Source organism: Lagopus leucura, unplaced genomic scaffold (genome assembly GCF_019238085.1).
Source record: "Lagopus leucura isolate 7727_CA_CO unplaced genomic scaffold, USGS_WTPT01 Super-Scaffold_100008, whole genome shotgun sequence".
NCBI classification, from domain to species: Eukaryota; Metazoa; Chordata; class Aves; order Galliformes; family Phasianidae; genus Lagopus; species Lagopus leucura.
Window position 1 is genome coordinate 5,345,885 of NW_024962265.1, and position 24,121 is coordinate 5,370,005.

Below are 24,121 nucleotides of genomic sequence, written 5' to 3' on the forward strand. Positions count from 1 at the left end.
GGCTGATGGCTCCATAGCCCCACACGCTCCCACAAGGTACAGCTGAACTGGTACGACTTGACAGCTTATCTTCACATCTTCTAATCTGGCACAGAAACTCGTCACGTGAAAAATTAGTCAAATTTCATTTTCTCACAAAGGAGTGGACAAGACAATTTATTAAGGACATGTTCTCTGCCAATTTTGCAAATAACTACTGATGTACAAACAAAAAGCATCACTGGATGTACTGAGTAATGAAGGAAGAAGGCTCCTTTGTGCTGGGAAACAGATACTTAACTGCCTTGCTAAATTATCCCAGCAGCAAATTGCTTTGCTTGTTATTTCTATAGCTACAGAATTGAATAACAATCATAGAATCATTACGGTTGAAAAAAGACCACTAAGATCATCTACTCCAAACATCAACCCACCCCCACCATAGAACCATGTCTCTCAGTGCCACATCTACCCTCTTCCAGAACACATCCAGGTATGGAGACAATTTCTTCTCAGTAAGAATGGTGAGGCATTGGCATGGGCTGCCCAGGGATGTGGTGGAGTCACTGTGCCTGGAGGTGTGCAAGAACCACGTGGCACTGATGGACATGGTTAGTGGGCATGGTGGGGATGGGTCGATGGTTGGACAAGATGATCTTAGTGGGCTTTTCCAACTTCAGTGATCGTCTGATTCCACGATTAGTTAACTATAGAAGTGAAAAACAGAAATTTACTTTGTGATACTTTTGAATAGCAAGGAGAAAGGGAAGAATTCAGTTATGAAAGGCCTGACTACAAATGGAAGAATTTTGTTATATAATTCATAACTCAAGTTGCTGGTTTACAAATTGCCACATTTCAGAACTCAAATGTATTAGGAAGAAGTAGATCTTCCCAAGCATGAACAGTTATTAAACTGTCATAATTAGTTAAGAATGAGTTGTAGGAGTATATAGTAGTATTAGACAAAAATTAGTATCTTCTTGTTGGGAAATGAATTCTGACTAGCTGTTCTCTTAGGTCTGCCTCCCCTTCAGCTTCTGATACATAAAACTGCCAAAGCAATAAATGACATTACGGGTACATAAAACTGTGTTGCAATAGAACGCAACCTTATTCTGTGCTTATACATATCATTTCCACGTTACTGCCTCATGTCATGAATTATATCTATTGTATCTACATCAAAAGTTAGGTTATCTGCGTTTCACAGTCTCACATTAGGGAACATACATAAGTCCATGAGAATGAACAGATACATAATGTTACTTAGACTGATTATTTGCCTGTCTGCATAAAATTACTGCCACAAAATGGGCTACAAAGCAAACTGTTTTCTGAAGTCAGATGAAAAAAAAATAACTATTATAAGTCTACATCAAACAATATTTCAATTTTACGCCTTTCTTTAGACATAGGATTTAATTATTCTACTCCTTAAAGCACAAAACTAAAGCACAATTCAGACAGCACTGAATTCAGATCTTTTAGTCCAAACAAGTAAATTTTTAGACAAATTCTGATTTCAAACAATTGATTTGATCTCCGAACCCCGAGGTGGAAATGAGAGGTAACAGTATAATCTTCAAACCAACAGTATGCAGAAAAATTTTCTAAGAATATTAAAGAAAAAGCAAGCTGTGTTTTAAACTAAATAATGAATTTTCCATGGATAAAACTCCATGGATCCCTTCCTTTTTCCTTCCACTACATATTTTATTTATATTACTTACAATTTTGACTGTGTGTCTACCAAAATAATTGGAGCTCTGCTACTTTTATCATCCACTGAATTTCAGCACATAACCTTTGCATAGTATGGGGGTGGTGACAACAGCAGATTAAAAAACAGATTTCAGAAGTTATGTTAAAACTCATAAGCAAGCCAAGGCAATTAATGAACATATAGGGCAAGTCAACGTGGTATTCTGCAATATAATTATCAGGAAATATGCTGCAAAAAATAATTTGGTGCTGGCAAAGGACTGGCTCAGATGTGATTTCGTGACCAGATTCTAGTAACAATTGCTACTGGTGGATTATGTTGATGTTGCTGCCAATACGCACAGCACAATGCCATGAATATGTAGCCTATCCAGAAGTCTGCCGTATTGCAGACTCTTAGATATAAAAGATCAGATATACCAAATTCAACTCAATCTTTTTCTATTGCTTGCAAGATAGTTACTGTATAGCTCACTTAAATTATGTATTAATGATTACACATGACTTACATTTTAGCAGCCTCATCTGAGCTAAAATTCACGTGCTACACAAAGTACATTCCTATAAATTAAATACAACGGTAATCTTCCAGCAGTAGTACTTCTGAAGTTTAATGCTTTATGTACCTGCACTTGCTCCTCCCATACAATAATCTTCTGCAGTTTAAAATTCTATTTTGGTGCATCTGCCACTTGGGTCACAATTCGCAGCACCTTTGTTTGCACTTTATAAAGCCCAACAACCTGTCACCCAGACCTCTCTGCAGCATTCATAATAATCAATGCCAGTGAAGCACACACAGGCTATTCCTTGCTTCCTTTAATAGATGCTAAATATAGTGGGAAATAAGTATGGTAATAATGACCGTGTCAAACCCTTATGCTTTAGAGCTTAAGCAGTAGCTTAAAACCAGTGCATATTACTTTACAATGCATTATATAAATTAAATCACATATTACCATATTCAAAGAGGGCTTTTTTTCAATTCTGCTATCTTATTCCTCTTCCCATAAAAACAAGTAGTTTATGAATTCCCAATATACAGCAGGTGATCTTTTACTGAAATCAGAGAACAGAAGCTGTTAACAAAACCACGCTATTTGTACGTAGATGGCAGATTTATCCTGCAGCTTTCTTTCGTGTTTGCAATTAAATCTGCCAGGTTGCATTCACTTCACTTCCTTCTGAATCTGCAGAGAATGGTTGAAGTGACAGCCTGCACTAACTCAATTCAAGGCATGGATTTAAAATTCAAATTTCAACTCCAGTCTTATGAATAAACTGAAATAATGAGCACATTTGTGATACGGTTTTACGGGGAAAAAAAAATCCACACTGCTCAAAATGCTAAAAAGTAAATAAACATTCCTTATTTGCTTGCAAATAACCTACATGCAAAGCAGCAGCAGAACCATACATTAGATTGCCATTTTGATAACTGAAAGAAAAGGGAAAAAATACACAACTTTTCAAACTTCCTTGCAAAAGCAAAAGCAACAACAAAACACCTTGACTATGATGAAACTTTTGTAAAGAGACTGAAAATAACAGTCCAGAAGCATACAAGAACTTACTGGTAACTTCTAAACACATAAATACTAAAATGCTATTGCAACCACATAAAATGAGGGCATAGGCAAAGTTACTCATTTTCCAGTGAAAGCTCAAATTAGACTCCAAGAATATGACCAAGAAAGAGATACACAGAAACTCTACTGTTCTCCTTTTGGGTCAAGAAATGCCAGTCCGGTAGTTAAGAGCTTCAGCACTGTCCCAGTTACAAATGGTTGAAGCTCACAAGTGATCTGTGAGAGAAAGTCCAGTTTCCCCTCACCCCACCTAAGTCAGTTCTATACATTTTTATGGAACAACTTTAGAATAAATGACCAAATCATAGAATCACAGAATGACCCGGGTTGAAAAGGACCACAATCATCATCTCATTTCAACCCCCCTGCTACGTGCAGGATCGCCAACCAGCAGACCAGGCTGCTCAGAGCCACATCCAGCCTGGCCTTCAATGCCTCCAGGGATGGGGCATCCACAGCCTCCTTGGGCAACCTGTTCCAGGGTGTCACCACTCTCTGTGTGAAAAACTTCCTCCTAATATCTAACCTAAATCTCCCTTGTCTCAGTTAAAGACCATTCCCCCTGTCTTATCACTATCCACCCTTGTAAACAGCCATTCTCCCTCCTGTTTATGTGCTCCCTTCAAGTACTGGAAGGCCACAGTGAGGTCTCCCCGGAGCCTTCTCTTCTCCAAGCTAAACAAGCTCAGTTCCTTCAGCCTTTCTTCATAGGAAGAAATATTCATCACACAAAAAAGACTCAACCTTCAAAAAAACAAACATGACAAAAAGTGAATAGCAAAAGCATTGAAGAGTTCTTCACAGTAACCACATCTTAAAGAAGCACTTTTTACCATGATATTCCAAAATACGGCACTGACTGAAGATGACAAGTACTGCAAAATGCCATACAGAAACCAAACTTTAGAAATAATTTCAAATGCATCAATGCCAAGAAGAAGGCCACGATGCAAACCATGAAAGGACACAATCGAGATCAAGTCCATCACATCTCTCACAGAGCTGCAAGCTCAGCGTACCGCTCAGCTGTCAGTTCTGTTTAAGTAACATCGCTGACTTCCTCAGGTCTCTGAAACTTAGCCCCATCACTTTGCAGCTGTATAGCATGTGAAGATCCACTTCAACTTATCAGGTTTTCCACAACTGATAAATGGTACCAAGCACCAAAATCTGTAAAATCTCCTCATTAATGTTTACTACATATTTATTTATTTGAAAATGCCATGTTTTCAAGCCAGTTATCATAGAGAAACTTCACAGGTATTATTTCAGAAGTAGCTCGCTGGGAAAGAAAGCAAGGGAAAAAAAAAAAAAAAAAAAAAAAGCATTCTGAATCTCAGTTACTAAACCCCATACAACTATTTCTCTTCTTTAATTCTGAAAAAAAAAAAAAAGAAAGAAAGAACTCCTCAGTGTACATCAGGGCAAAAGAGGAAGATTATTTAAACAGCAGTTCCCCAACATCTTGCTTAGCAATGAATATTCCAGAGCAAATTCAGTCCAGGGAAATGGAGCACATATTAGAGTGGAATGCACTGTACACAATGCAAGACTATAATAGAGTTTTCATGCGGTCTATAAAGATTTGCTACAAAGAAATCTTACAGACAAAATGAGACATATTCTTCTGTTTAATAGAAAGGGAAATTAGCAGAAACGTAACGCTAACATTTGAGACCTGAATGTTTTTATTTCAGTTTTTCAATAGCAGTTTCTCTTCCTCAGTGGAGAGAGGCTGAACCCAGCACAGCTCCTTCCCAGGAGACGGAAGGGCGCAGCCACTGCCCTGACACAGGTGGATCTGAACCCAGCTCAACTGCTGAGAAGGAAGAAGGGAGAGGAGAACAACAGCAAATCCCTAATGAATGACCATGGCATGTAAAATAAAACAATAAAATACACTTATAATTGAACTGCTAAGAATAAATATTTGATTGCTCTTCTAGTGCACCATTGCATTAATTGATGTGTTTGGCAATACTGACTGTGCCTAGAGAACCAAGGATACTAGCTGTGTGCCACTAGGAACAGTATTTTTTTAACCTTCCTAACAACCTCAGTACTCTTTGGTTAAGCTTTATGCAAACTAAAATTAAAATCATATTAAAAAATCTCTACTTCTTGACAACTTATTGCATTATTACCAATTACAGACACTTATTTCTCTAATTTCCATTTCCCAGAATGTTTTGGCATCTCAGTAACTTTTCTTTTTTTTTTTTTTTGCTGCTGAGAACACTTGATGACCTGTCCTTAAACCTCTGATCTGAAGACACTTCACCTGTGAAGCTACTCAAATCAGCAGGGTTTGCTGCATAACTGAGAGTTGTTCTGGAACGTGCAGTTCTACAAACACACCGTAGCAACTACTAAGGAATGCATGGAGAATATTTTAGAGACAAAGTATTATTTTCTAGTGAAGCTCTGTATAAATGGCTAAGAAATAGAAAGACATATTAACTTGTTACTCATCCTATTACTCCCTCTTGAAAAGTTAGGGAGAAAAACAACAATAACAGCAACAACAAAATATCAATAGCTTCATTTGGAGGCATTTAATGGAGTTGCTCGCAATTCTTCATTCAGCTTTTCATTTCTTTGCTCCGCTACCTCCTTTTTACAGCACGCCATAGAAACGCATTACAGAGCTAATAAAAATGCAGTGCAATTGAAGAGTAGAGTTTGATGGAAAAGAGCAGGTAGGCCACATAATCTTAGTGAAAGAAAGAATGAATTCTGCTATTTGAGATTATTGTGCTGCCAGACGCACATTTCCAGCATTAGCACACTCTGAAAAGTCAGCTCAAAGCTTTACTGGACCCACGGGACAAAGAATAAAAGTATGAGTCAGATTTTCAGCTGCTGTAAATTGGTACAATTCCATGAGAGCCACTGTGGAGCTACTGCAAAAGTAGCACAGGAATCTGACTCAAACTATTAAGAGGGCCTTGTGAACAAAGGGAAAAAAAAAAAGCAGTGTATTTTCTACCATTAGGACTTTTATTGTACTCTTTATCTTTTGCTAGGAAAAAAAAATACTTAGCAGAATAAACCTCAAATCTACTCAACATCCCTATAAGGACCCCTGACATCATTCAACATTGCAGCATCGATCAGGCCACACATACATCTTCAACTTCTATTTACTGAAGAGTGAGGAAGAGAAAAACCTAAGCTAAATCAATCAAGTTACAGCAGCAATGAATATTAACAAGTGTTATGGTCTAGGGCAGTTATCAATGCAAGTTAATTTGTTAATATCTTAAAATAATTTGTATTGCATGGGTGAAAGGAAGAGTATTTACAATAATTGATTTTTTGTGTGCTGTGACAGCTTATGCTTTTCACAGCTCATTATCAGAAGAGTAACAGGACCAATGAATAACAAAAAGAAAAAGGTTCCTGAAAATGTACAGTGATTAAACTGTTTTTACTCCTATTTCCATTCTGTGCTGTAAGATCTAAACTATTATGATGCTTTCCACAATGCTAGTTAACATATTAGTCATAATCTTTGTTCACCAACTTAGCTTAGTAAAAAACAGCCTTGAGTTGTATCTGCACTGAATGCCATGAAATAATGATAGTTTTATTCCCATGAATGAAAGAAGTGTAGTAAGAGCTTTCTGTTAAAAGACAATGGTAATGCATAGAGACATAAAAGAATACAAACACAAGCACTACCAGTATATACAAGACTGTATAATATAAATTGTAATTGCTAGCTAAAAACACATGGATTTTTTTACTATAGCTTTTGCTTTGTCATGGTCTGAAAAAGGACTGAACTCAACTGTTTCAACAGGTATCAAATGAACAACCCAAGCTGATGTCACTGAACAACATTCTTTCTAAGAATCAAGGCAGCAGAAGTAAGGGGCCCAGAACCTGGCAGCATACAGACGTGTTTGTGTAGAGACCTGAACAAAAGATGATGCCTTCTGTTTTTCTGGATTTGCTCAAAGAGGGAAGTTTAATCTTTCACATCCCCCAAGGCAGATGCTGAGGTTGCCACACTCTCCCTGCTCTGACTTTTGGCCTGATGCTGAAAGGCCCAAAACACGATCAGCTACTGCATGAACCTGGGGTTGGGCTTTGGAGTTGCAATATGTTGCTTTCAGCTTCTCTCTATTTTGGGAGCAAGCACAAAGTTCAGATGTTTTGCAAACCCCAGTCAGTCAATGCTCACAAGACCATTAACCTTAACATAATACAGAAAATAAAACAAAATAAAAGGAATTAAGTTATTTCTTCCTTTTAGCTAGCTTGAGAGTTTTGCAAAAAAATAAATAGAAGAATACAGATGTTATTTATTTATAATGTTCTTAAGAGTGACAGAAGATTCACCATTGCCCCGGGGACACCATATTAGTTCTTTCTTAAACATCCCAAAGCAGTAAGAAATGACCTGAAAAATTCAAGCAGGGAGAAGGAGGAAATCCTAGATCCCAAGGCATTACTGGAATGTCTGCTATTCACTTCTAAACATGAAGAAATTCTTTTCAGTTCTTTACTGAAGCTATTCCTCTCTCAATGATTGCAAAAAGCAAATGGAAGAAGTACATGTAAAGTGATATTTCTGTGACAGAAGAGATCACAGTGAAAAGTTTAAGAATACTTTAATGTCTAGCCAGATTTCAAGATAATAGAGAGAGGAATTACTTTTTCTGCTGGATGCAGGGCGTTTAGAGCTTGGCTTCCTGGGGCTGAGGTCTTGTTTATGTTTTCTGCTCAATCTTTTTCTTTTTTTTCTTTTAATTGCTAAGCTCTGGTCCCTTAATTTCACACTCAGAATATACAATTATTTTTTGCCTACTAAATCTAGAGAAAAATAATGAAATATTCTGACACACAATTGATCCAAAATCCACAACGTATCAGTGACAAAATAAAAAAAATAGAATTACAGAACAACTCTCTTCTATGAATACCAGATTCATTCAATCTTTTCCATTTTCAAAAACAGCTGGAACAGTTTCTTATTATTACTACCCATGAAGACATCTCAGACAATTCTCCCATTCCTAAACTACTTGCTTGAAAAAGTCATAGATTGCAGTCTAAGGTTTATCTGAGCACTGAGGTGGTCTCTTGAGACAGTACGCTAGATTTGTATTCCAATCACAAGTATGAAACAAACATCAGTCAGATACAATTTCAAGCACAAGTTTTCTAGCCAAGAATACCCAGTTTTATCAAAGACTAGTAGACCGTACATAGAAACATTGGTGCTAGATTTCCTGGAGGAAAAAAGTTCTTCTTAGGAGTGACTGGCATTTCTCACGAGTCTTCCTGTTAAGCATTCTGGCACTGGTTAGCATGAAATCAGGGGTCCACCAGGATTCTCAGAAAATTTACAGAATGGGGATCCTGGTTGCAGTTCTTTGGAGTAGTTACTTTTAGGATTACAAGCAACCAGATCTCACCTAAGAGAAATACACTGGTCTGTTCTCTCAAGACTAAGATAAGCTCCCTGACACAAGTTTCCACAGACAAGCATTATGTACCTGAACAACAAAGCTTTAGTTTTGTACATCCACGTACACCAGATGACACTGAGAAAGACCATAAGTACTTGATTGAAAACAGTCTCTATTACTTTCTAAGGTGAACAATGCTCCTGCAATTAAGACTGAATTTAAAAGTATTAGGAGAAACCAATGCTAGTTCACCTCTCTTGTGCTATTCTTGGTGGAGAATGTCAACGGTTTAAGGGCTGGTTTGGCTCGGTTCCGTGACGGACGGACGGGCGGAGGGATCCGCAGATCCACACCTCCGGAAAAAAAGGAAACAGGAGACCCCAAAATAATTAAAACAGCGGCACCGATCTGAGGAGAAACAAACTAATTTACTAAGTATATTATCGGAATGCAAGATAACACACTATAATACAATATAATCAGAATTGAAGCTAATAAATCAAATATAATGAGAGAGAGAATGTCCGATAGGTGGATAGGCCTCACCACAACACTGAGGTGAGATGCGCAGTCCAGTTGAGCAGCAGGGAGACAGGAGCAGCGTCCACGATGAAGGGCAGGCGAGAAAGAGAAATCAGGCGACCTTGCCAGGAGTTAAACCGCCTCTCCCTGACCGCAAGGTCCCCTGGGGAATGTAGTTCTTCTTCTCTTCAGGGCAGGTACCCAGGACTTGAGCATTAACAGTTAAAGTCCCAGTGCCCCACATGATGTTATGATGTGGAATACCGAAAGCCAAAAATCACAAAACCATGACATTGAGATGAACAGGACTGGAAGTGCTGCACTGTAGTGCATGAAGAGCTGTTGACCAGGTTGAAATGGCACGTGCAGTATAGTCGCAGCTATGAAAAGGGACATAATCTTAACTCCCTCAGAGACAATCCAAGTATTTGGGGGGACTCTGAACTCTGAAACAGCCTTTTTCCTTTGGGAAACAAGCACTGAAAATATATCTTCTCAAATACATCCTCAACCTTACAGAGCTAAGCAAACACACTGTCAGGCTGTACAACAGCCTAGTTCACGGCAACAGGCACCAACACGTCTAGAAAACACCAACCCCTTTGGTCAGTGCCTCAGTTTCTATCCTCATAAATTACTTTCCAGAGCTAGACTGTACTCAGATGATGGGCACATCTCTGTATCCCATCCCAATGACAGCATTCCTCACGAGTGCATCGCTCTGTTTTGTACAATCTGGTGTTAAACGTCTCAAGAGAGATCCCTTCAGCTCCATGGAGAGTTATGCCACAGCTTAGCATGCTTGCTGGAAATCTCTTTCCTCAAACTTCCCGTTATTAATTTCAAACAATCCATACTTACAATAATGTATTTGTACTTTTCACTGTACTTTGTTTTTTGTTCCCTGAGTTCACAAGGCATTAACTCCGTTTTGTTCTCTTTGTTTTTAACAGTTGGTTTAATAGCCTGTCCACACCAACTTCCTTTTACTATTCAAAGTCAAGTACAACTTCCACACTCATTTGTGGAAGAAAAAATAAAAAATGGTACTTCAGAGAACAATTTAAATTGTATTTCTAAGGCATACTTATAAAAACTTTACAGCAGAATGGAAAGTAAAGATTGCAAACATTAATGCCGCAACGACCATTAATAGTGACTAAAACTGCCCAACAGATATTTCACCTGTAGGTCTTGCAAGAAGGTTACCCTTAAGGTAAGATAGTTTGTCTGAAGGGTTATAGCATATTTGTTTCCATTCAAGGGCAACTGTTACATAAAAAGGATCTTCCCTGTTGCACTCAATATGTTCTCAAAAGAAAATCTAAACAGTTCACCCACTCCTACCAGCATCACAGGAACAACAGGAACAATAAAAGTGTAAATGTCTTCAAGCTCTCTAAGTTTACTACATCCTACTTGGACACACAAAAAAAGACACCAGAACAACCAAAGAATGATGAAACTAGACCAAAACTGCTCTTTAGAAGTATCTCATCTTTATTTTTTCCACCATCTTCTCTGTCCTTAATGTGGCGTTACTGGAGTGCTTCAATTCAAAAAAAAACCTTGTCATCCTGCCCTAACAGCTAAATTTCAGATGCACACTCAGACAAAGAAAGCTACAAACAGGGCACACCAAGGAGAAGTTTATAAACTCCTGATGGAAATCAGGGCCATTCCTTGGGCAAGCAAGCCCCAATTTTCTGCCAGGTTCCCCACAGCCAGCATCCCCCTGATACAAAGGTGTTTTTCAGCTACTGAGCATTTTTTAAAAGGTCATTATCAACAAGATTACAAGTCATTGCAAATCTCAACTAGATTACAAAAGTTTGGTACTGTCTCCAGATTTTTAGTTTTCAGTGTGCATCAGACTGTTTTGTTAACTCACACTGTAAGCAGGATAGATGGGTCAGGAGGGATTATGAGTCCTGACAGCTCACTAAGGAAATGCTGGCAATGCACACCAAGCAATCAGCTGAAGATTTTTACCTCTCACTAACTGCTCACTGCAGTGCTGATCCGGCACCTTGAAGGTTTCAATGAATAGTCTTGGATGATAACCACTGAGGCAATTTTTGAGGCTTTTGGTACGAGCTGCATTCATGCTGCTTAGTTTCAAATTCTTTTAGAAGCAGGGAGGGTCAGTACTGCAGTATAAGTGAACTCAGACCACAGTCAGAGTCTATACTGTAATGTAGATCATCTTTCCCTGAAAAGACATCTGATATGCTTGTCCTAATTGTAATTTTCATATCGGGAGAGATTTTATTTCTCAGGAAAACAGAACTCTTATTTGCAATGAGTTTGCTTCACAGATAATAAAGCAGCCTTAACAGCACTCAGGAGAAATCTGCCTTATAAAGAGACACAGGTCAACATGTAAGCATGAGTATCACAGAATTAATGATGGATATGGATATTCAAGTCCTCACTAATTTGCGCAGTGTTCATGTATCATATATCTTTCCAATTTCAACTCTAGAAGCTGGCTGTATGAATACTGCATGGGCTTCATATTAGTGACTAATTATATTAATGGAAAAGAAGTATTGTGTAATGACTAAGGTACATCTACACTGTCTAATCACCAAAAAAAGGCCAGAGTGTGATGTAAAGTTCCATAAGTAGTTTAAAGTTAGTGCTACAGCAGCTTGGAAATTGACAAATGTTATTTTGCTAAGCAGCATTTCCATCACTGCACCTCAGATACACGACACTGAAACCACAAAGTCCAAGACTCTGAAAGAGAGACCAATAGTAGTAGCAGCTTGAGCAGACATTACTAACACACTCCCATGCCTCATTTATAGAAAGGGAAATATCACAAGACAAGTAACAGGGAGGTTTCAGAAGTCTGTACAGCTACCGAAATCAAGAATCTGCTGGGAAATCTGAAGGTACTTATCTCTTTTACTTATGCACAGGAAATCATTCTGGTGTCTGTTCTACACTAGGAATGCCTACAATGACAGCAACAGTACCAGACCTGTAGTAGTGTAGCTATAATTTACCAACTATTTGCAAGTCACACACCAAATGGTACAAAAACGGCTAGTTAGAAATAAAGTTTTCCACTCAACTCTGCTTGTGTTGGAGAGCCTAATTGAACTTCATACATTGAAACAAATGCCAAATACCAAGAACGTCAAAGACTCTTGGCTGGATGTTATCAGAAGTGGAAAATCAATTTGAGTTCAGCTTCTGCTCACTGGACTTTTCCATTTGCTAGCCACAGAAATTCTAATACCATTTAATGCAATTACCTTTATTTGCCAGAAGTGAGATCATTGGGAGATCATTAAGGGAATCTGACCAGATTCTGGTGTTTTCTCACTTTTCTTAATGATACAACGTTTGATCCAAAATCAGCATGAGATTTTAGTAGGGTTAGTTAAAAAATGAAGTTAAATGAGCTTCATCTTTGAGGGATATATAGTTATTCATATACAGCTATTATATAATCTTAAACTTTAAAATTAAAGGTCAACATGGAAATAACATTTTTAAAATTTCCTTCCAAAAATTTGAAGTTTGTTCACATGTAACACAGTTACTTAAAAACAATTTTAGCTGCAATTTCATTGAGCTTAAAATATCTGTACCGATTATCAATTTTTATTCCCAAATAATTAAAAAGCATTTTAGTGCCCAAACAGGATCACATTACAGGAAAAAAACTAAACACTGAACTGAAAAGCACAGTAGAAGATTATATAGCAAAAAATTTGCATAGCAAAGTTTCCAGAAGATCTACAAAAATGTATAACAAATACTTTCACCAAATAGGCATTACAATAAAAAAATACAAATAGTAACAGGAAAAAACTCTTATTCTCTTTTCAGTGTAGCTACTTACTGTAGAAACCCAAATCTATCTGTAACTTTGTACAGGCGATAGTCAGCATCTTCCCATGGTTCAATCTGTGCACCATCTCGTCCCTATCAGAAAGGAAGGAAAAAAAAAGAAAAAAAGAGAGAGAGCCAAATTAAGTTTCAAATTAAGTTCTATGATACAATAAACTAAAACACAGAAAGACATGATTGAGCCATAATCTTTGATACACTTTGGTAGTAAGCTAGAGCAGTAGAAGACCAGTACTAAACTGACCACCCAAAAATAGCAAAGTAGCACAGCTCTATCAGCTGCTGGGACTGGTATTTTCATCACAGGAAACCTCTTTCTGCCACTGCTGCATGCATTCATTCCCATTCCTTCCTCCTGCTCCTAATGAAATACACACTCTTCTGATACAAACTACATACAGGTTGCTGAGTGTGAAGAGAGGCCACCGCTCAGAATAGAAGTCACGTACACAGTGTTTCCATATCAAAACAATACAGCTACTCTAAGTGCTCACTGTGCAGGACATTACCCTAAGCCTGGCATTAAAATCCTTCATCCATTCTACAAACAAGTCTAAGGCACAGTTCTCCAAGGACACTTAAAAACTCACAAGCGTTACTGGAATATATGAACATGGTGCAGGTATTCCAGACACGTGCTGCACCAGGCTTTTATATGACAAGTAGTTTGAGAAAAAGATAACGCCTAGGATATTTCTTTAATTCCTTATAACAATTTGACATACAAAGCAGTTTACTTATGTATTAAGTTTTCTGTAATGATGCTCTTCTATTACCATCAAATGAATTAAAGAGCATGGTAAGAGTTCCTCTGATCCTATAGATTTTATTGAGAACTATTGGTGATAGGTGGATGGTTGGACTGGATGATCTTGTAGGTCTTTTCTAACCTTGGTGTTTCTGTGATATGCACTCAGCATTCTCAAACACGATGCTTTCATTACATCTAAAAACATTACACTACCTTAAAGCAGTCCCAGTGCAACTTGCCATGCACCTGAAAAATGAGTTGGTTATTCAGAATATCCCTGTGGCAGGAGAATTTAACCTACTCACAGGCCAAAGCATCCCAAAAATCACTAGATTAGTAGTATAGAGGGTATTTTAACTAAATAAACAGAAGCCAGTGGGAAACCGTAATTCATTTTGAAAACAGAAATATTACTAAAGTTAATTATAAAATGACTTTCAATTATTATTAAATTCACTTACTCTGTCATACTTGGCAACTATCTCTGCTCGTTCCTGGGCAAGTTTGACAGCAGCATCCTGCTCGGCATCTGCGCCTGTGGAGGATTATAATAAAGCTGTTCAGATTCTCTCCCTTGTGAGCAAAAAAACTGCAGTTAAGTACTTAGAAAATAATCTTGACTTCAGAGTAATTATTTGTATGGAGAAATGCCAAAACAATTGTATCAAAACAAAATATGATCGCAGTACACCTCCTGAATACTGAGCAGAATAAAATATAATTAGTGGACAATAACTAACTCTGAGTTCAGAATGTCCCCCCCTTCCACTAAAAAAGCAATTCAATAAATTTATTTTAAAAAGGAAAAAAACTCTATAACTGAAAGAGTGAAGAGAGTAGTAAAAGATCCTATTTGACAATTCCAGAAGCATTTATCTAGTTGAAGAAAACCCAAACATACACTACTGTTTTAAATCCAACATTGTAAATATTTTCAGGATTCATACAGGAGGGATGAAAAAACCATGAATACCCAAGGAATACTGCATGACTTTATCTTAGAAATTGCCTCAGACTTATTTCTTAGAAAACAGGGAAAGAGATCACTATAGAATCACATCTGCAACTTGTGCAGCCCAGAGAGAGAATAAGCATAAGTATCTAACAATGGGAAGGTTGGTAAGCAAGAAAAAAAAAAGAGATGTTTAGGTAAATACTGAACATCAGTACACCACAAGTACAGCAAAGGTTACTGCAATAGTGGAGTTAAAGTTTAGAGAAATCTGATATGATTGAGGAAACATGAAACAGACTGCAAGCAGAACTGAATTAGGTTCCTCAGCATCCTTCCCTTAGCAGAAACAATCTCTCAATCACAGATTAGAATGCAAAGGGTACCACAGGTGGTAATTAAGATTATGGAATCACAGAATGACCTGGATTGAAATGGACCACAATGGTCATCTCGTTTCAACCCCCTGCTATGTGCAGGATCACCAACCAGCAGACCAGGCTGCCCAGAGCCACATCCAGCCTGGCCTTCAATGCCTCCAGGGATGGGGCATCCACAGCCTCCTTGGGCAACCTGTTCCAGTGTTTCACCACCCTCTGTGTGAAAAATTTCCTTCAAATATCTAACCTAAACCTCCCCTGTCTCAGTTAAAGACCATTCCCCTTGTCCTATCACTGTCCACCCTTGTAAACAGCCGTTCCCCCTCCTGTTTATGTGCTCCCCTTCAAGAACTGGAAGGCCACAATGAGGTCTCCCCAAAGCCTTCTCTTCTCCAAGCTAAACAAGCTCAGTTCCTTCAACCTTTCCCCATAGGAGAGGTGCTCCAGCCCTCTGATCATCTTAGTGCCCTCCTCTGGACCTGCTCCAAGAGCTCCATGTCCTTCCTGTGCTGGGAACCCCTGGCCTGGATGCAGTACTGCAGATGGGGCCTCACAAGAGCTGAGTAGAGGGGGACAATCACCTCCTCTCCCTGCTGGCCACCCCTTTTTTTAATGCAGCACAGAACACAGTTGGCCACCTGGGCAAGAACATACTGCACTTCAATATTCCAAATTTAAAGGGGCAAAACTGGACATCACATGAATAAATCATGTCAATAAGTCTGGAAAAGATTTTTCGGAGCCTATGGCATTAGCACACTTATTTGTTCAAAGGGGTATTTCGTTATTAAAATTCACCTACATATTTAAGTTGCTCCTAAGTAGCCTTCAAAGCTGCCTGCTAGTGAAGTGACTGAGCACATTCTCTACATGTTTCCCCTTGAAGTTTCTTTAGGGGAATGCAGACAGAACCGCAGCATGCCCCCATCACAGACACATGCCCCACTGCACCGGCAGCAATGATGCCTGTCCCAGATTTCCCCTAACAAGAAGTCTGACTGCTTCTTTAACTACAGGAAATCATGAATAAATGCTCTGCGCTTTGCTTTCCACATTCTGGCTCCCCTCTGTCTGTCACTATCATTTCCCAATCATACCCCTCTCATTTATTAGAGAGGACATCTGGCTTTGTCATTTTTTCCCAAAGTACACGAGAACCAGCATGCATTTATTTATGTAATCATTTAAAATTTAAGAACCACATCTGCTACATTTTGAAGCTATGCATCTCTATGCCACATCACTGATAAATAATTTCCTCCCTGTAAGGCGGTAAGTGAGTTGCTTCATTTCATGTTGTCAGTCTGTAGTGCTGTCTGAGCACAGTGATGTTCCTGTTGCTCCTCACGGTGCTGGATCCACCTTCATTCATTCCCAAGCTTAAAGAGGAGAGCAAGAGATGAAGCAGTTTGGTTTCATGCTTGCTTTTTTTTCTGACAATTCTATAATTACCATGGGCCGTTACCCCAGCTAGCTGTGTAACAGCCAACAAAAATCCCCTTCTAGAACGTCCTCCCCAGCAACATCACCACACAAGGACACAAAAACCAAACTCCATGCTACCCTGAGCACAATTAAGAACTATATATTCCCAACAAAATTACACCAAACCATTTGTTAATCCTGTACTAGTTGACACACTTTGCTCACCAAACTTCCAGTGCCCACACTTAAGCCCCTAATCCACACTGACAAAGTAGTACATGAAACCAGGCTTTATTTTCAAAGAAGGAAGCTAAAGGAATCATAATCAAAACTGAATTGTATTTTCCTTTGTAAGACACAAACAGATGTCTGTTTACATTAATGCCTTAGAGAAGACCAATTACGAGTTTTTAGAAGTAAATTTATACTTGCTGAGAGAATTCCAAAGTTGAGCTGTTCTAATCCTTACTTCTTGTCATGGTTTTATGGACAGATTTGGGGAAAGCCTATTTGTTTAAAGTATGATTACTGTTAGGCCTTGAGAAATGGGGAAATACTTCTATCACTCTTTTCCCAGTAAAAGAGAAATAAGATCTGATTTGAGTAAGAGAGTAGCAAAGCAAGTAGTGAGGGCCATGGTATTTTTTTGTTAACAGAATGCAACCAAACGATTATTGCTTGCATTCAAAAATATACTCAAAAGGAGACACAGAGCTCTTCCACAACACAAACGGATTAAACAACAAAAGTTGAAACCAAGATTAAATAATGTATGATAGAATAATGCAAAACTGTATTTGCGCCAGAAGCAGGGTCCAGATTTATGCTGAACATATCTCTGTGGCTTACCTTCCTGTTCTCCCCACAAGTAACACACATCGACGTTTGACATGTTCAGTGCCTCATGACAATTCAATTACATTTAGCGTGGAAATTATCATATTCATTGCCTTTAAAGTAATCCTCTTCACTTTCTGCCAGAAGCATCTTAATCTTTTAGCTGCTCGGACACAGCCTAACATCACATTAATCCACTCAGAACTCAGAGAACAGCTTGAAACAGGGACAAGAGGTTATATTTCAAGAAATAAACAGATCATATTGTTTCTTGCAAGAATTATTTAAATATCTTCAAATTAGAAATTACAGAATGATTCCTGATTAAGTAAAAGCTAAATATGGGAAGAAATTCTGCACAAAATATGCTCCTTGGAAGAAAAATACACAGAATCTTGGAAAGGTTGAGGTTGGAAGGGACCTTGAAGTCTTACTTCAATGAAAGCAGTTAAAGTGGTGTAACTAGTTTGATTACCTTTCCAAGTTAAAATTAGCATTAGAGGTGATCAACAGCACATGATATAGCAAAGAATATAGTCTCAGGTGATGCTGATATTAGCATATGATCAGTTAAGTAGCACAGAAAACTGATTTTGACTAAAAACTAAGGAAATGTCAGCAACCGAAAACAAAGTATAATCACTGCTGATAGAAAGTGCCAATGACAGCACAATAATCAGAGCATGCAAATTCCTAATACAACTGGTCAGCATGACAGGGTACAGCGAGTGTGATGCTAGCAGCAATGTCATGCATTTAGTATGCAAAAGAGGTAAATGAGAGAAAGAAAGGCCAGAACAACACTCTGGACAGCTGGCCTAATACATGTAGCTTTCCCCATCAGAGTATTTTCTCCCCATCACTCTGTCACAATGATCTGTTTCCTGTATTTTACAGATATTACAAGTTTATACATTTGGAAAGGCAGCACACAAAGCTCTTGAAGCATCGGTAAGGGCAGAAATTTTAACAGAAAATTCCAGCCTGTGACAGTCTTAAAAAGGACCAACTTAACAGCCAGGATTTTACCCTTTGTCTTCTTTACCCTTAGAAATCGGGCGATTTGACTTTTCAGCACTGCTGGGATGACCAGTAAACAGCTGAATTTAAAGGATACTTGAGTTTGGGGTAAGATTTGGTCTCATTTTGCCAGTCACTGATTTTAAGCTCATAAAGAATCAGGTCTGATAAATTAGATATCTGTGCACTGTCATCAGCCCCATAAAGCGAGAAAACCACCAGCACTATGTACAAGCTTTGCTCCTTTGTCACTCTAATAAGAGCATCTCCTCACCTCAGCAATTGTTCAAGAATCGAAAACAACAATCTCTTTGGAACAGAAAGATGTGATGGTATGTAAAAAATGTAAGTGGCAAAGGCAAAAAAAACAAGCCAGCCCTACCTACTGCAAGGACACAGTCCTAATTTGTCTTCAGTATTTATTTTCTGATAAAGGAAATTAGTCATCTGGAGATGGCAGCATTACTTAGAAGCAACAAATTTATGGATGAATTACAGATGTTAGCCTGCTATTCACTATTAGGTGGTGTGCATCTCAGCCACATTGAAAATAAAACCCCACATTTTCAGAGGTTCTTCAAAACTTCAAAACCCTTGTTCAGCTCAGTCTACTGGAACAAGAACTGAAAAATATCACATTAAATTAAAATAAACTCTTAAGTTGGCAATAAACAGGTTCTTACACAACCTTTTATTACAAATCAACTAGAAACAGCGTGTTCTTTTAACCAGCTACAACTCTAAGCATCCCATGCAGAACTGTTTACTTTTCCTGAATTCTACATTCTTCCAATCCTAAGGAAGAAAGTCAAGTATAGTAAACTTACAGGACAATGAACTAATAATAAGATGTAAAATGCAAGGTAAAAACCATAATATCCTGCTCCCAAACGAATGCAAGACTAATTGGAATTGAGCGGGTGTCATAGTGACTTAATAGCAAAATGTTGCATCAAATTCAAAACAGACATTACTTAAAGGAAAATAATTACATACCCTAAAAATGGATGTAAAAATTAAACTCTTGACTAAGAATAATATTTTCTCAAGGACAAATTTACAACAACAACAAAACAGATACTAACAAAGTCACATTCTGACAGCTATTGAACAACTGAGAAATAATCCCGGCTTACTCTCACCTTCATGCTACACGTTCCCTTTTGTTAGTTGCCACATGTATGCAACTACAGACAGTGCAGAGCCTTAGAGCTGGGTTTGCTCGGCCCAGAGCAGAGGAGCTGAGGGAAGGCCTGATGGCGGCTGCAGCTCTCACACGGAGCAGAGGGCAGCGCTGAGCTCTGCTCTGTGTGACAGTGGACCTGAGGAACTTCAAGAAGCATTTGGACAGTCTCAGACATGGCTGGCCCTGTGTCGAACCACCTACAAGCCACTGAGCCAAACTTACTGTGAATGAAGTTTGTGTGGCTCTACCTCACTAGTTAGGCTTCTCCCTTAGTCTAAAAATGCACTGTTAGATACAAGGAAAGGTAAAAACCACCGAGCACAGCTTCTTCATCAAGGCAGCACAACATGAGTACCACAGAGAGCTTCACAGATCTCGAAGGAGTGGGGACGTAACAAGGTATGTTACAGTGCTTATGGTGCTGATGCATAAGTTATAGATGTACCATAAACTTAAGTCATGACTCTTGTTGTGGGGATGAGGGTTAGTATATTGCTATCCCTGTGCTACCTTATCCTTATTCTGAAAAGGAGATTTCTCCCTGCTTTGTTATCTGACCCAACCCCATTGCCTCCTTGACTGCGGAGCAATCTAAAACCCCCAAAGACTTGGAACACAATCATCTGTTTTCCATTGCTTCACTCAAATTCTTGTTTGCACACTGCACATTCCACTGCACAAAGAGCTGCAGTGGCACAAATTCCTGTCTGCAGGCACTACCAACAGCTGCTGTGCATCTACACACTGAAGGCACATAACAGAGCAACAAGCAGAAGTTTTGTTTTAAGTCTGTGGTCATATCAGAAAGTCCCTTTCATACCAATGCTGTTTATTTTCCTTCAAGTTCTTTCTCACAAACAATGAAGGAAAAGCCACGACCCATGACGTACGCTTAATAGTATTTTGTTGTGGGTAGACAACATTTAAAAAGAAGAAAAACGTGGTACATATCTACACATAGATATCAGATTTTCTGCTTTACAGGAAACAAAATAAACATTTATTATACTTCATTTCTCTTCTCATGCATGTTATTTTTAGGAAGTGAAAAAGAGTTGAATGGTCAGAAAATGCTATGCTTTTACATAGTAATAGTTGCTCAGGAAGAAAATACCACCAGTAATTAAGCGAGTTACATTTCTTCCACCATTCAGCATAACTGTATAACTTAATCATACTGGGTATTTAAAACTCAGTTGTCACTGTACAGAAATTAAAGAGAAGGAAATTAGTGCACAGTACCTTCAGACAGTTAACAGTTAAAGTGCAGTACATAAAATAAAATGATATTTTACCATTCTGTAGATTGAGGTTTTCTGCCCAGTCCTTGTAAAAGTCACTTTTAGTCCTCATGAAGTAAACCTGTTTATTCCTAGATCATATTCCAAGCCACTGCATCCGAAAGTAAAAGGAGAAAGTTCTCCTCCTCCGCTTGGAGCAACTGCTCCATGTAACCGAGCTATTTGGCACTGGCTCACTCTTTTTCAAGGCATGGCCCCTCTACAGCTACACGAACTGCAGATACTCAAACAAAGATGCCATTTGTTAGCAAGAAGTGTCATGCAGGCAACATAGCAGTGGTATCCATTGCAGCCTACAGCCCGGCTAATAATAAACAAGAGGATTTGAACAAACAGCCTCACAGGACACTGCTCCTGTAACACATCACTGGTCTGGGGTAAGAATTCTTACTGGTATTTGCCAAGAGCTGCATGAAAAGCACCTCATTTAAAGAACTGACTAGAAATGGGGCTTTAAGTGTCTGCTTCTGGCTTAGTACTTAAGATACCATGAAATAAAACCTTGTAAAAATGCAGTTTATGTTTCTGTAACTGTTTAGTATTTCTTGGTCACAGGATGGAAAATACTTTTTTATTATTATTTAGACCTGCTTTATTGTTAAGGATAACTTGGGGACTTGAAATTCTTAGGATGCTAGGAGGTGATAAGAATGTTTTCCTGGATCAAAACAGTACAAATCTAAGATTGAATATTGCTAGAATTCATCTGCTTTCAGGACAGCAGTCAGCACCCCCAACACTTGCAAAACAAACCTCCATATCAAATATGCAAGGGCACTCATACCAAGCTGTTCTCCTGCAGAGTTTTTAGGCCTCGCACAAGGGTTCTTCTCAAGCAAAGTGCTACCTGCTATGCAGTGGTTCAGCCAAGAACCAGCCCACAACTACTATTTAACTTCTTAACAAGTTAGAAGCACGCACTGTGCCAAACCTGGCTTGAAAGACTTGTGGTGCTCAGATTGCTGCAAATCTGATAGTCATTGGGACTCTTTAGACTAGAGAAGGCTCGAGGGAAACTTATCAGTGTATGTAAGATACCTGAAGGGAGGCTGCAAACATGATGGAGCCAGGCTCCTTCCAGCAGCAACCAGTGCCAGGACAAGAGGCAGCGGGCACAAACTGGAACACAAGAGGTTCCTTGTAACATCACGAAGCATTTCTGTGCTTCTAGGTGCCAGAGCATTGGCACAGGTTGCCCAGAGAGGCTCTAGAGTCTCCTCTTTGGAGATCTTCAGGAGCCGCCTTGACACAGTCTTGGGCACCCAGCTGTGGGTGTCTCTGCCTGAGCAGTGCTTGGGCCAGATAGACCCAGAGGTCCTTGCCAACCTCAACTTGTGACTCTGATTTCCTTGCACCCTGGAAAGCATTAAATGCCAGGAACAAAAGATCTGATCAAGATCATAGAACTACTCTCTTTTCTTTTGCTTCCCCCAGAGAATTTTTTAAAAATAATAATTCCTTCAATTGTATCGTCAATAATTTAGTCTGCTGATATAGTGTGAGTTTAGACTAAGCCCACACAATATCAGTCTCTAAGATATTTCTCCTAAACGTGACATTCTTACTGCTGGCACTATTACAGACAATAGTAAGCTTGCTATACAAAAACCATCTTCCATTTTTCTCACCGTAGAACTACTGAACTGGTTCCATAAAACCAAAGACTTATTTCCAGATCTGAGCACATTAGTGAGGAAGACAAAACAACCTACACACCATGAAGAGTAGCACTCATCCCAGGCTAACTCTCCCAGTAAATACCTTAAGCACCTGACAACAGTCGTGGTTTTTAACAGCACTGGTGTCCTTCTACCACACTACCTTCAGGCAGCAATAGGATAAGAGCCATATCACTCCGATATTTTTCTTGCATCTTTAACTTCTTTTCATGTTTAGTATGTGTATTTTTCTGCATATTTTGAAGTAATGACCTACAGAAGAAGGGGAAGATTTTGACTAGGAAGCTTATGTAAAAATAAAGTGAAGTTATTAGGAAAATCAATACACACAGCCATATTGGCACACACACAAAAAATCCAACTGCAGAAAACATACAGTCCTTTCCCTGCGGCTTTTAAAAGTCAGCATTTCTTCAGAATAGAACTTGTTGTTGCAGTTGTGTTGCATGAGGAGTAACAGGTGGAAGATAGGAAAGTAGGGACTGAACTTGCCTGAAGAAATATAACTGAACTCTCATCTTAATGGAAAATCATGCTTCATTACAGCAGAACACTTGCAGTTCTGCAGGATCCCCTGTGAGATGCTGCACAGTCACCAATGGAAAACGGTCACTTTGGAGATTAGTAGAATTAGCTGCTACTAAAAAGCTATCTCAAAGCAATTTCAAAACTACCCTCAAAGGACTCAAAGTAAGAGCAAGGAAACCAAGGCAGCTGCATCAAATAATGTTCCATGGAGAAAGCTCGTGTCAAAACATGAAATTGGAATTAAAGAGTCTTACATATACTGCAAAGAATTTAAAACAACCATTCTTACTATCAGCAATCAGTAAGTAGTAATTGACTAAGAGACTTACAAGAACTCTACAAACATTAATCAATCTCTCTAATATTGCTAGGACCACATTTTTAATCTTATGGCCTTATTAAAGCTTACTAGTTAATAAGAGCACCATAAGAACAAAATTCAAATAAAACGGCAAGAAAATTAAGTAAGTATATAATAAAACATATTTGGGCCATCTACTTAGATTTAATTCACAATTACTTCTACATGCTTTGCTTAAATAAGTACATCTTGAAATTAGATCATCTTCATCAGCCGTGCCCACGGCCAACCCAGCTGGAAGCTGCAGTCTGGGTGCGAAGTCACCTTCGTAACTCGTCCTCGGAATGTCACAAAGCAGAGCGACACGAACTGGCAGTGCTCTGCAGTGCTCTGCAGTAATTCCACCTCTCCAAGTGTTGTGTGTGCAGTCATGAGCCATGAGACAATTAATCTGATGAGGGTTAACACAATCAGCTGCAGAGCCAAAAGAACTACAATGGCTAATTTCTGACAAGCTACAATTAAGAGAGTACGGCCAATTTTGAACAATGCTCCTTTCTTGAAAGGGTGGAAATAAAAGAGCACAATATTTTATGGCAGCTTTTAATAAACATAATCTCAAAGGCTTGGGCTGGGTATAATTTCAGGCTTGCTAATAT

At 38.7% G+C, this 24,121-nt stretch overlaps 1 protein-coding gene across 4 annotated transcripts in view; it reads right to left on the reverse strand.

Annotated features, from left to right (window-relative positions):
- Window positions 1–24,121, reverse strand: part of USP6NL (USP6 N-terminal like) — a 115,634-nt gene that overhangs the window by 42,395 nt on the left and 49,118 nt on the right. For 3 of the 4 annotated variants that reach the window (XM_042872701.1, XM_042872700.1, XM_042872702.1), the window contains exons 3-4: window positions 14,315–14,388; window positions 13,095–13,177 (exon numbers count right to left, since the gene is read on the reverse strand). In XM_042872701.1, coding sequence (XP_042728635.1) covers window positions 13,095–13,177; window positions 14,315–14,388 — 157 coding nt within the window. Of the gene's footprint in view, window positions 1–13,094; window positions 13,178–14,314; window positions 14,389–20,948; window positions 21,049–24,121 lie in introns of those variants that run through there. The other variant, XM_042872698.1, reaches the window with a different exon arrangement.